The sequence below is a fragment of the Oryzias latipes genome, chromosome 14 (genome assembly GCF_053564925.1).
Source record: "Oryzias latipes strain Hd-rR chromosome 14, Olatipes_Hd-rR_3.1".
NCBI classification, from domain to species: domain Eukaryota; kingdom Metazoa; phylum Chordata; class Actinopteri; order Beloniformes; family Adrianichthyidae; genus Oryzias; species Oryzias latipes.
Genome location: NC_136250.1, coordinates 14,824,144 through 14,838,349, shown reverse-complemented (window position 1 = coordinate 14,838,349; position 14,206 = coordinate 14,824,144). Strand labels below are relative to the sequence as shown.

General features: G+C 40.2%; 1 protein-coding gene across 5 annotated transcripts in view; it reads left to right on the top strand.

Annotated features, from left to right (window-relative positions):
- Positions 1 to 8,392, top strand: part of cxxc5a (CXXC finger protein 5a) — a 29,105-nt gene extending 20,713 nt beyond the window's left edge. For 3 of the 5 annotated variants that reach the window (XM_078931324.1, XM_078931325.1, XM_011483501.4), the window contains one exon: positions 7,025 to 8,392. In XM_078931324.1, coding sequence (XP_078787450.1) covers positions 7,025 to 7,066 — 42 coding nt within the window. In that variant the 3' untranslated portion in view covers positions 7,067 to 8,392. Of the gene's footprint in view, positions 1 to 7,021 lie in introns of all 5 variants that reach the window. The other 2 variants (XM_020708873.3, XM_078931323.1) reach the window with 1 other exon arrangement.
- The last annotated feature ends 5,814 nt before the right edge of the window (positions 8,393 to 14,206 follow it).

Sequence of the window (14,206 nt, the reverse complement as noted above, 5' to 3'; positions counted from 1 at the left end):
TCTGAGCTGTGTGCAAACATGGCTTCTGTCGAAGAGATTTTTGTTTTTAATCAACGGCTTCAATGCATATTCAGAGTAAGTCGGGCACCACCTGCGCCAGAGCAGCAGATCTCCTGGCTCTCAGACTCCAGTGAACTGCAGAGAGCCTCAGCTGCAACTCAGACAGCCCCCTCAGAGCCACGCTCTCCTCCAAACAAATATGGCAGGCTACATCCCCATCTGACGTGGCTGTCAGAATCTGTGTGCGCTTTCAGAGAGGGCGTGATCTCTCACTTCACATATGTCTTTCGCTGGACTGTTTCGATGGCTCCCGCTGCAAATCCTTATCGGCGCCCGGTTGCGAATGAGAGAACTTGAAGCTACATTTCACCCTTCTTCTAACTACATTTGCATTGAAAGGTGCTGCTCAAGTGTTTTGCACGAGTCTGTGAACGTGCACACGTCAGTACACAAGTGCGGTCCAGCAGCAGTGTGCTTATTTTAAGGGTGTTGACGGTTTTCCATTGAAAGCTCATGGCAGCTCAAAGAGAAGCGTAAAATTGGCAAGTGAGGGGGAGTCAGCATGCTGAGGCCTTTGCCACTTCATAGCTCACTGGCTGAAGATGTCTGCATTTATTCTGGGAATGCTACATTTGAGAGGAATAAGTGGGAAGGCTGTTCCTTTCTGCTCTATGTCTGAATACCCTCCAGGGTGTCAGTCTCAGAAATGCTGCTCAGTGCAGAAAGAGAAGCAAAGTTGGGCTTTGGAAGTTTTTGTCTGCCTTGTTTGTGTCTTAATTTTGTGAACTTTGATGTTCTGTAACGCCTGGTGGCTAATATTTTAAACTTTTCTAAGAAAAGTCACAGATTTTTTTCTTTTTTAAAGATGACTACAAGTTGTGTCAAAGACTTGTTTGTCATAAGCTATCACCTGAACACATCGTTCTCCACCGGGAGCCACTTTGCCAGCATCAGATGCCGAGATGGGAGTAGTGTATTCCCCCCTGGACTTTCCTGCCTTGCAGACACTGTACGCAAGACAGTCAGGGCGGAGACTTATAGGAGCTGACAGGCATGCAGACTGACATCAAGATACTTGGATATTTGAGCAATGGCTGGGTAGTCTGAGTTAGAGCAAACCAGGTAGATTAAATGAAAGAGACAAGCAGAGATGGCACTGCGGAAGCTCGGGTGGCACTAGTGAACGTTGAACCTAAAGAAAAAGCCGTAACGTCAAATTTAAACCAGGTTTAGTGAATTTGATGAATATGAGTATTCCCTCCATTTTTTTTAAAGTTTGGGTTAGGGGTGTAAAGATTAATTGATTAATCTTTTCCTACGATCCAACCGCATAGATTTGTCTGAGGCAAGTTGTTATTCGAATCGACCTATACCATTTAGAAATAGTTTCTAAATGAAATAAATTCATTATATTGCTTTTGGAGAATACCATTTAGATTGAGGCAGACTAGATTTATTTTACTGTAACCTAAAAACGACCAGGTACCATCACAGCGGAACAACACACATGTGATGTCACCAAAAAGGGATTTGTCCATCATTCCAGTCCGATGTGAGGAAAGACTTTAAATTTAGAAAAGACATGTGACCATGCAGTGTGGTATAATATTCGAATAATGTTCCGTTTGTATTATTTTGATGTGGAAAAACAACAGTGGGTTGAACTTTATAAACTAAAACGTGAATGGATTTGCCTTTAACCCTTGTGCTATCCTATGACCCCACCCTTACTTTGACGTGTTCTTCCTACCATGACAAAGGTGGATAAAGGTGGAAAGATTATATGTAATCCATGGACACCAGTGAAGATCACAAATCATTGAAGAAAAATGGTTCAGCGCATTGCGTTGTGGGGTTAAGATGACCCAACTCCCAATGTTCAAGTGCCTAGGATAGCACAAGGGTTAAATCTTGTTTACTTGTTTGTTTGTACACATATTGAATTTACACTTGATTATCTTGCAAGAAATACAAGGAATCTGGAAAACTTCACCTGCACTGTTCAGTACCAGGTATTTATCTGAGTCATACTGGTTGAACTTTTGGGTGAAGATATCTTGGATCCATTCTAGGTCAGTGAATCGGATCATTCCAAATGAACCAAAATCGACTATAAATTGTATCGTCAACCACAAATTATGATTTGAATCGAATCAATGTTAAAATAAATCGTAACACGGCTAGTTTTGATGTACATGCAATCACCGGAGGAAGTTTCTTTCTTAAAAACTGCTTTTATACTTTATTTTCTTTTAAAGAAAACAGAACTTTTCAAAATAAAAGACATTTATGCAAAAATTCTATACAGCTGATGAGATGAAGACCATGGCACTCTGTGAAGACAACTTTTTCCTGTTCTGTTTAGTGTGTGGACATTAAAACTAGTTGTTTGCTTGGGCCTAAAGGTTTGTGCATTATGTCAATGCTGAATGTATCCCTATTTAAAAATACAATATCAAAAAGTCTTTCCTTTTGGTGTCAACTTTTTCCTAGCAGTTTTTGAGCTTATACCTCCAAATTTAGGGGGCTTACAGCAGTTTGGAGAGACAGCAACATATATTTTAGATAATTAATCAGATTAGTGAATGTGAATAGAAGTGAGGGGTAAAACAAAAAGCAAATTAATTTCTCTAGCAGTTCTATTTATAGCCCTATTCCAGATCTGTATAATTAGGTTAACACAGGACACATGGGTTGAACTAATGGGTCAGATTGTGCACGTCTTTTGTTTCCACACTGCAAGAAGTGCTCAAATGCTGCATGAATGTATATGGAAGTGTGTCGCCCCATCTAGAAGACACTCAGTGAGGGTTTGTGTCAGCTGGAGGTCACTGGTGTTTTCATTCAGTTGTTTTGAAGGGTTGTAACCAGCACAGTTGTCCCTTCCCTCCTCAGTAGATGCAGATGCTTTCTGTTCATTCAGTCTGTCTGCATTTATTCTGTTTTATTCCCCAAGGAATTTTCCCTTTTTTTAACCAAAAAACAATAGGCTGAATAGAAGGGTAGAAACACCCAAGAGGAACCCGTGATTTTTCTTTTGTGGAATATCACAAACACTGGATTGTGTGTTTGAAAAAACACATCATTGATTTTAGTGATTGGCCGCATCACACCCACGGATCCCATCTGTGTGAACCCGTGCAATCAGCATTTGGGAGGGAAGGAGCTTTTCTATTCCTGACATGCTGCCATTTTTCCATTGATTGCACATGTTTGATAATGAGGAAAAACTGTGTTGCTGCTCAGTCCATTGCTTTGTTATCTTTCCTCCCACACGTTGCATCACGGTCCGTCCAGCACTTACCAGCTTTTTAACATTTGTGGCGGTGGCAGAGGTCCGCCATCTCCGTACCGTCTTCAGCCACTGAGTGCTGCTGCATAAAGGTCACCGCAGAGATGGACAGAATCCCAACACTCATCGAATCAGTTCTGTCAAATGTTTACCTTCAGGCCTGTGTTCCCTAAAGTATATCCTGAAAATGTATGATTTAATAAAATAATGGCAGTGTGTGGATAGCGATACTGTAAAAACAGTATTGTAAGAGGGTTAAAAGACCTTCGTTTCAAGAAAAAACAAGAAACGTAACAATACTCAACAAAGTTTTTCAATGGAAAAATATTTTCAGTTTAAGAAAACGTTAGTGACTAGAATTGTTTTGAACATGTTTGAAAATTTTTCTGGTTTTTAGAATCTGATTGGGGCTGTTTTTGCAGTTTTCAGGGAAATTGGAAACAAAAACAGTCGATCTACAGCAGCATTAATGTGGATGTAACCCGTGTCCTATCCTTGACACTTTAACGTTGGGAGTTGGGTCATCTAGACCCACTAGACAGTGCTCTGAACCTTTTTTCTTCAATGATTTGTGATCTTCACTGGTGTCCGTGGATTACATGAAATCTTTCCACCTTTATCCACCTTTGTCATGGTAGGAATAACACGTCAAAGTAAGGGTGGGGTCATCTAAGATAGCACAAGGGTTAATGTGGTTAACTGTCAGATGAATCAATGTTTAAACACCCTGCAAGCTGAATGTGATTCAAATCTCATTGCTTTACCTGCTGAAATATTATTTTTTTAATGTGATCAAAACTTCATTTGTTTTTTAGGACTTAACACTCAAAAATGGACTCCTTAGAACTTATTTCTGGCAGAGGTTAGACTTAAAATCACCCAATTGTGTTCTCTTGATACACTTTTGCACGTTCTGAGGTGAATGAATATATGTGAACCTGCAAAACAACTAATGCCCTGCAAAAACGTAATCTGAAGAATTTATTTTCAAGAAAAAATAATCTTATTAAGAAGGTTTTTCTTAAGAACACACTTCTTAAGTGTGTGTGTGGACGGGCCCCGCCCTTTTTGTACTGCATTTGAACCTTACCATAATGATTAACAACCAGTAAACTTGTTGCTGTATGCTGCTTCATGGTCTTATCCCCCTTCCCCTCCTATTATCACCCCTACCCCCCCCCTCTCTCTAGCGTCCCTCTCTCTTCTTCCCCTCTTCCCTTTTCCGTCCGGTCCAACACCAAAGATTTTCAGACATGATTGAAATTAATAAAGTTTGGCCTCAATTACAAAAGGGGTTTATTCAGACATACCTCTGGTTTGTCAGAAGATTAATAACCCCTCTTGTTAAAGTAAAATATGTCCAACTCAAGAGGCCCTCAGCTCTCATCTGTCTGCCCAGCTGTTGGACAGGACAAGTTAAAAAAAAAAAAAAAAAAAGAACACACTTCTTAGTGACTACATTTAAATTTTTCTCACTCCCTTGGCCAATTTTTTCAAATAAGTAAGAATTTTTAACTTTTTTCCAGGGGCCCTTTTATTTCTGCAGTATGATGATTTTCTTTTCTACATATTTAGTGAATTAATAGACTATTTGGTTCAGTCTTGTCTCTGTGGAAAAACTTGTGACTTGTCTGCGGCTGTTTTGGAGAGCGTACAACAACACAAGCAGAAAAAAAGAGAAAAATCAGATCCAATTCAATGAGGCAACACAATTATTTTAAATTTTACTGAAATTGCAAAAGCAACTCAGTTTGTCTCAATCTCTATTTAAGACTTCTGTTGAGCACTGAATTAATGCTGGATGGGATTCCAGCTTGCATGAGAATTTTAGTTCCATCTCACTGTTTGGTGTGACTTCGGGGGTGTTCTGAGAGAGTCGGTTAACGTGCCACTGTGTGTGGAGGTGTGCGACTGCCCTTGAATACATATCGGTTCAGAGTGAGAGTGTGTGTGTATGTGTGGGTGCACAAATGTTTGCTGAGCTCCTCCTGCCTCGCTCCAGGCGGAGCTGGCGAACGGAAGAATCCCCGCTGCAGAACGGAGCTATACTTGCAGGAAGCCAGCCGTGCTGCAGCCCCGGTGGTCAGAGCTGAGCCCTGCAGCTGCATGCATGTGTGCCACTCCTGGTCGGTGTAGCCAGAAGCACTGATGACCACAGAGGGAGAGGGAGGTGGGAAGCAGAATGACCGCTGATGATGATGTGGGAGAGCAATATGTGCAGTGACTGTATAATAAATAGGGTTTTATTAGGTTTCCTATTATGTCAAGCGGTGCTGTTGTGGAGCTGAATAAAGAGTTTCTACACCTGCAGCTCACCTACGATCACAGCCGGCTCATTTATTGGTTGCTTGAGTTTAAACTTCAACCTAAAAATCTTTTTTTGAAATATTTTTTTTCCATGTTAAGCAGGAAAAATGACTGAAAAGCAAAGGATTGCACTGCATAACTGGTAGCTATGGTGGCCCGGAGGTTTAAATCACATCAACAAATCACTTAACGCAAAACCCTATTAAACATCACGATAAATAAAGCACAACATGTAACCCTTGTGCTATCCTAGGCACTTTAACATTGGGAGTTGGGTCATCTAGACCCACTAGACAGTGCACTGAACCTTTTTTCTTCAATGATTTGTGAACCTCACTGGTGTCCATGGATTACATGAAATCTTTCCACCTTTATCCACCTTTTTCATGGTAGGGAAAACACGTCAATGCAAGGGTGGGGTCATCTAAGATAGCACAAGGTATAAAGAAAACATTATATTTTAGAAATAAATAAAAAAATTCTAGAAACCAAAACACAATTACAAAAAAATGGATGTTGATATCCATAATTGCTTCATGCCAAAAAACGTTTGGTTAAAATGCTGAACAAACGTCATCATCCAGTCAGCGATGTCCGATAGTACCCACCGTTTCCTGTTTTTCTTATTGTGTTTCATATTCTAGCATTTTATTTTGATTTCTGGAAAATGTTTCCAGAAACATTTAATTTCAATAATGAGAGATTGTAGATGTGTAAATGAAAGATTTAACAGTTAAACAGGGATTAAGCATGAATAATCAGTAGCCCAGAGACATCTTGAAACCTTGGGATGACCTCGGACCAAGTGAAGAGACCCCAGAGTCCAGACGCTGATGGTGGTTAAAGCAAGATTGTGCAGAAGCAAAGAGCTATGAGAAAAACGGGGCAGAGGTGGGCCGGCAAAATGCGAATAAGCTAATTTCAATGAGTTTGAAGGCAGGAACTTGATTATGATTGGCTGTGAAAAAAAGTGAGCACTTTAGCCGTTGGCTCAGAATGAAGACTAATTGATAGGTGACGTGTGGAGTGAAGAATCAGCAGCCCCGGGCACCTGAATATGAGGTCGATCTTCCTTGTTGAAACTGCGCCATAGCTTCACTTGAATTTTTTTCAGGTTTTTGTTTTTGAAGTTTTTTCTGTAATTTTGTTTTGATTTCTCAAATAGAATGTTGTTTTACTTTTTTATTTGCCGTTGTGATCTTTAATATGTTTTTGTGTTGAGTGATTTGAGTGTATGCTTTGCACTTCAGGGCCACAGGTGTCTGTTAACAGTTAGCTTAATGCGGCTTATCCAAAATTTTGAATCTGTTCACCCTGTTGTCTAGTGGAACTACATCTGCAGACTGATAACTGAAGACTTGTACGTATGATCTACTAATCCACCCTTCTTTCCTCTCTCTTCTTGTCTTCTGTTTCTCCAAGAAGGTGATGCTTCCTACTGGAGCGGCATTCCGGTGGTTCCAGTAGGACTCCTCCTCCTCCTCTCCCTACCCAAAGTTCTGCCATCAAGTGCAATGTCAACTCCTGGATTGTCTCCGGAACAGACACCGGCTAATATACAGCTAGCAGCAAATAAAGTTATCAGTGAAAAGGAAAAAAAAAAAAAAGCTGAAAAATAGTCTGTTGGATAATGGATGCACCTACTTATTCCTTGAACCAAAAATGAAGCGCAAAGAAAAACATCTTTGACAACTTTTCATTCCCTTTTCTATGTTTTCATTTTGGTACCTTTTGTCTTATTCCCAGCAGTTTTTATCTGTCGCTTAAGCATAAAACTGCTCATCGCCAGAAACAGAAATGATGGACCGAGTGTGGACAATCAACTAATTTCTGTGTTTGGTGTTAATGTTGTTTATGTGTGGAAAGATACAGTACTTGTGTAGAGAATGTAAATTTACGACTATATTTTGAAACTAGTGGCTAATGGCAAACATTATTGTAATTCTTCACCGTTACATTGCTGAAAGCCTTGTTTGCTTTATGAGTCAATGAATTGAAGGGTCAACTTTTTGAGATGGGATGATATATGACCTTGGAAAGACGAGAAAACGTTTCCCATAATGATGCTGTCAGTTTCAGAGTGAAATTGAAACTGAACACTATGTTTGGCAAAGCCTTCACTGGCTTGAAGCTGCTTTTCGCCAGAGCCGCCACTACTGTAATCTCCTCAATAAGCCCTCCTTTGCATTTCCAAACTTTTCCTTCTTACTCAAACTGGCAGCCTTATTTACTGTGGCCCTACTGAGCATGTGCCAATACTGCTCAAGGCAATAGCACCAAGAGACAGCACTTGCTCTGAGTCTACCCTACTGAACGCACTGAGAAAAGATTGCATCTTTTTTTTTTATTGTGTGTTTTTTGTTACATTTTCATGATTTTGTTATGTTGCTGGGTAGCTTTTAAAAATAACCAATATTTGTATTTGTTTAGAAAATTGGACTGGTTTTGTGAATAAAAAGGAATGCATGTATTTGTGTCAAAATTTACAATTCTGATGTTTGTCTGATTGCCTACCTGCATGTTTTGTTTAAACAGCTGTTTTGACTGACAAACAAAGGTGGAACTCCACTGGTTGGAAGAAATCTTCTCTGTACTTTTATAATCGGATGGAAGAAAATTCCAGCAAAAGTTTGTTGGAGGTAGGTCGCGTGGTGGTTTCCTACTGATCACCATGCTGCCCCAGTTTGACTGAGCTCTCTTGTTGCCTGTAATATCTTCATATAGTGAACTGATGGACCCTTGCTTTGGTAAAATGTAACCAGAATGTTTTTAAAGAGATTTGCTTTTGAACTATTTGGATTGCTGTGTTTTTTCACAGTGCATGAAACCTTCGGAAAGTCCCAGCAGGTTTATCCTCTTTCTGGTTAGTGCTTCTTTGCTTTTGGTTACCCAAACATCCAACTGTTGTTCTTGATACTGTCCTGGTGGTTTGGTCTGCTCTCAAAAGTGCAGTGTGAAACCAAGGGAAGATAGGAAATTGTTCCGCTGAGCAAACCACCAGTTTACTGTGAAGTTTGGGAAAAGACGATCGTCCGAATTTTGACCAACAGTGTCAAAGAGTCCAAGGATAATTCCTGATTTCAGCCTCTCAGGTCTTTGAAAAAGATCAGCGATGAGTCCTACAGGTGGGGATTTGTTTATTTTTCTCATCCACTCTTCCTCTGAGGTGTGGGTGTGGACACATCCCACTGTCAAAGTGTAAAGTCACCTTAATTAGCAGCTATCCAGAGTGCAGAGGGAGCAGTATGGCAGGCCTGCATATGAGCTTGTGATCAGTGTTGTAAATGGAGAGTTGGAAAGATCAGCTTTATTCCCCCCCCCCACCCCCCACGCCCCCACCATATCCACCCACACCTCTCCCTCGGTGACAGTGCTGGGCTAGTGCCATCGCCATGGCGATGGGGGAGGGAGTGTTTTGTGTGTGTGTGTGCGTCTGGGGGTGGTGGCTGAGGCCTTTCATTATTAATGTGCACCACGGCGTCCTTACCTCCTCGGAGCCCGCACAGCTCACCGCCTGACCTGCCATGCAACGAAGTGGGAGATGGAGGGGGGGGGGGGGGGGGGGGTACAGAGGAGGAGGCAGAGATAAAGAAAGAGAAGCGAGCTGGAGAGAAGCGAGAGATGCAGCTTGACTAAAATGTAGTCTAACGGAGGCGCACAAGTGTCCTGCACCACTCACTTGTATTCCAATGATTCTCACTGTGGAGGTTTCTGGGTGTGTTTGTGACTGTGGCTCCAGCCTGCTGAGGTGTTGGAGCCCTGGGGGCTCGGGAGGCAGTGAGGGTCATGTGGTGATGGCTGCGGTCGGCTCTGATGCGGAGAAGTGTACGGTTGCTGAGCAGGCCTGTCACTTTGGAAAAATCCTGGAATCTTATCACCGCCTCGCAGACACTGAGCCGCACTGATCTATTCACCCTTGTTGCCAGCAGACGTACCCTTCCCCCCATCCCAGTGCCCGAGCACAGGCTGGCCCCTTCTCAGCTCTGTCGCCACCTTTGTCCAACAGAGAGATAGCAGCAACCGATGCACTGAGGAGGGAGGAATGTGGTTTGTAAAATGTGACTGTCTGGGGGGAAAATAAGACGTGCGAGCGAGGACACTGCAGAGAACACACGAATCAAGACAAACCTTTGTTTCTCCGCATCACAAAATTAAAGATTTTAATAGACAAAGTTGACTTTGTATATCAAGCAAAAGTACTTTGTGCTGTTAAAAGCACCAATCCTCCAAAGCTATGTTCACTCCAACCTTGGCAACATCCGTTAAAGTGACCACTTCCAATGAGAAATCTATGTGTAAATGTTCGTTTTTGGCGTCCAAGTTCAAAATTCTGAAGTGCTGAGAACACACGTTGAAAGTCAAACCTGGTCAAAATTTGACCAATCAGGGGGGTTAGATTTGGTAGTGACAAATGTATGGCATCACCTTTAACTCACAGAAGCCAACCGTTTGAAAATTGATCATGGAGGAGAAATTAATATTTGCGGTTTGTGCCCATCGGGAATTTCACGACGTCAAGTCGTTCATATATCGGAATAGAGCTGTGAAAGAAAGCTCCTGACACGAGATTTGTGCCACTTCAACATTTTGCTCCTGCTATAGGTGGAAGACACACGCTAGTAAACACTAAAGAAAAAGAAAAAGTCCCTAAACGTGCATTAAATAACCCGCATTTAATGTGTTCAAGAACGTGTTTCACATGCCCAGAGTGAGCCTATGTGGCTCTATGCCTAATGGGACTGAGATAAGTTATGATTAGCTGTTATTGTATTAAATATAAAAAATATTACTGGTTATGAAACAGAACAGTGCCATTTGTGGAGACATGTTTATCTTGACTCTTTTATTTCAGAATAATCTATTCATGACCATCATGTGTTTTAGTTTAGCTCGCAGGTCACGGAAATGATGACATTTACTTTATAACATGTAGTGTGGTTTCAAATGGGGTGTTCTGTCATACTTGAATTTCATTTGATCTAAAACCATGATGGGCTGTGTTCATTTGTCTTTCATCAACAGTGCAATTGTTCTGAAACTGTTTGAAATTTTAATCAGAACCTTTCAACCATTTTAAACCTTTAGAACAGGAGATTTCACTGGCGACAACTAAATAACACGCGCTCTATGACTATGTGATCAGTGTGAATCAGCTGATTCTGATGTACGGGACAGTAGCTTTGCATAGATATATAACGGCACAAAGCTGGTTTTCTCCACGCCAGAATGAGCTGATTTAAATTGACTGCATGAGCACTTTACTACACCAAAGGGTTGGACATCAGCTCAAAGCTGCTTTTCTCAGAGTCTACTGGAATTACGTTAATTGTGTAAACGGTTGTAGAGATACAGCAGTTGAGAGATTATCAACTCTGGATCAGAAGTTCCCCTGTTAAAGGGTTAAACTCACTAAAAACCCATCACATGGTTAAATAGTTTTACTCAAACCTAACTTAGATCCAGCAGCTATCTCCTACAGAGTGCCAGCACTTCTACTTTGCTTACACCCAACACCTGCTAGTGCTCACTGTGGTGTTATGATCAATCACCATGGTAAAATGATTTGACATTGCACTTTTCTACCTTTATCGAAACCCAAAGTGCTTTACAGTCACAATCCCATTCACCCATCCACACACTGATGATGGCTCCATTGCCCTACATGACGCCAACCTATAACTACCATTGACTGTATATGAGAACTGGACTGAGTGGGTGTGACATCATAGAAAATGGCTTACTTCTGGTTCCAACCAAATGAAGTCAATTCGGTGTCATGGATATGTTATGGTGGTGTCTTACAGACACAGACGTGATGACATGACAAGATGGGGCCAGATGAGGTCAGAAGCAGAGATACATTGAGAAATCTGAGGTTATAGCTTTATAAATCGCAATATAGAAAAAATATCATTAAAAAATGTGGATTACCAAGAACTGTCAGGTAAGGGGGTTGACGAAGAACCCAAAATGCAGAGACGGGAGGCAGGTGGTTCCAAGTACAAAGGGATTTAAATTCTATTTAAAAGAAAGCACTGCCAAGCAGGGAGAACAAACTAAACCAACTCTCGTGGTGACAAGGTAGACAGGGAAACAGACAATCAGGGAAATGACAGCATGGAAGAGGAAGGCAGAGACAAGACATATGTACAAACAGGATTGACGAGACAAAGGTGAAATCGATCAGGAGAGATTGGGACCAAGGAAGTAAAACTCAAAATTAATACATACAGAAAACCTTCAAATTAAAGCAGGAAGCAGAACTCAAACATGAAAGAAACAAAACGGAAGCAAAAACTAAGGCAAAGAAACCCAAACAATGACAAGAACATGTTAAAAAAAAGGATCAGAGCTAGAATGGTTAATCTGACAAATAGAATGACTGAGTAACAGCTGTTTGTTTCTCAATAGAAGTTAACGGGATTTTGGTTTCTTGGAACCAGTGGGAACTTCCTTTTTGGAACGCTGGGGGGTGGGGTCACTCTGTCCAGTTCTCATATACAGTCAATGGTAAGGACTAAAAGCAGTGCTTGTTTGAATGTCTTGTCCAACGAATTGAAAAGCGAACGTGTGACCTTCCGATCAGAGATCGACCACTCTAAAGGCAGCACCACGACCTCTCCTCTCTACCTTGAGGTAGGTTATACACTTAAAATAATTGGAGCTGAGTCAAATCTCTAAGTAACCACTAGGTGACTTGTACACAAGCAAGGTGATTCTCAACTTTATGACAGAAACTTACACATCCTGTTTATTTATATGAATGAATGGACAATCTGGCATCCAAAGTGGGGGAGATTCATTTAAAACTGACGTGCTTTATTTTAAGAAAAAGTTAAAAAACATTTGACCCCCTTACAGGATGTTTTTGATTGACAGGTGACCATCAAACTCTCAGCTCTTGTTTCTTCCATTTATTTTGAATTTTTTTGGTCATCATATTTAGGTGTGATGACAAAGTTCAAAAAAGTAGAGAATTTCATATCTCCTTTGGTCAATCTTTTTATATAATGATTGAGTCTGAACTCGTGATGGCCTCAAGCCCCTCAAAAGTAGAGGGGTTCCTTTAGTGCAACATTTAAAACAGTACTTCCCGTGTGGTCTAAAGGAGGCAGAGGCGGAGTCCACGTGAACAATCTCTGGTCCATTACAAAGACCTTCAACCATTCATGCTCACACTCCACACAAAAAGAGAGAAGAGAAAGCGTGAAATTTAAATCAAAAACCTGCTGTGAGCAGAAAGAGCTGACCACAGCGTCACTAAACTGCCAATAGTCCACCGAACGTTGTTATTCTGACAATTGATAATGCCCAAGAGCAGACCCAAGACTCAATAAAGAGATCATATCCGCTGGAAAGCAGAGAACACATCAGCGTCCTGCCACAGTGGTGGGATGAGATTGCTGATTGGGGGGAGATCTAAGGGTCTCTGTTCAAATGTGGGATGTATATTGTTTTTTTTTAAACATACATAATTTTTTTCTGTAGGTTGAGGCAGTAAAACTGTAAAGAGTATTAAAAGCACAGCAATTTCTCAGATGTTATACAGCAATTTGTTAGAGAATGTTTTTTTTCTTTGTTTCATGTCAGTTGTTTTCTGAATCAAAAAGTCTATAAAAACTCATTCCTTCCTGTTTCATCATGTAGACTTCCATTAGTAAAATTAGCCAAAATTGTCATTAGGAAAACAAGATTTGATCAGAGGTACGTCACCTGACTTTTCATCTAATTTTTTTTTAGGTATAAACAGTACTGGATTTTGAAAGCAATAAAAGTTTTAAAAAGAAACCTCCTGAGCCAATAAAATAGCGAGCATTGTCAAACAATTTCTGTTTCTAAAGGTAGACAACAGAATCTAAATATTACTTAAAGGGTTGTAGATTTAAATATTTTTTTTATAAAAATATAAACTAAATATAAAAATGACACAAGAACGTATATGTGCAGTAAAAACATGTTAGTTAATTTGTTAAATTGATTTATCACATTAAATATGTAAATAAATGTTAATAAATAGATTTTTTTTACCCTCGACCTTTTTAAAATTAATAGAGGTCAACAGATAATTTACCAAAATGGAAAATAAAGAATGTATGCCAGTAAAGTTTGTATACCTTCAAATATTATGACTTTTTTTAGCTTTCTGTTTTTAAAATGTTAAGGCCCAATGTGTGGACAGAAAAGCTGTATTGCACAAAAGTCAAAAAAAAAAAAAAAACAAAGTTGAGAAAAAACGACTTTGACACTCAGCACAGCCACAATGGTTGTTCTTAAGAAACTATTTTAATTACATTACTTTAAATCTAAATTTTACAGTAATTCTAGCAACTTAACTGGGCACAATTACCCTTAAATTTTAAATCTTAGTGTCAGAAAAATATGATCCTGGACGCTTCTCGTTTACATTGAATTATTACTGTCAGAGACAACACTGAATCAACACACTACCACCTCTGTGTTTTGTTATATAGTTAAACATGGAGGGGAGAATGTGATAATATGAACTGCAGAAATAGTGCTAGAAAGATCACTTTTCTTTTCGTTATGAAATGTCTACACTAAGACCAAAAAGACAGTACTTACTGTAATTTACTCTTTGCAAACATA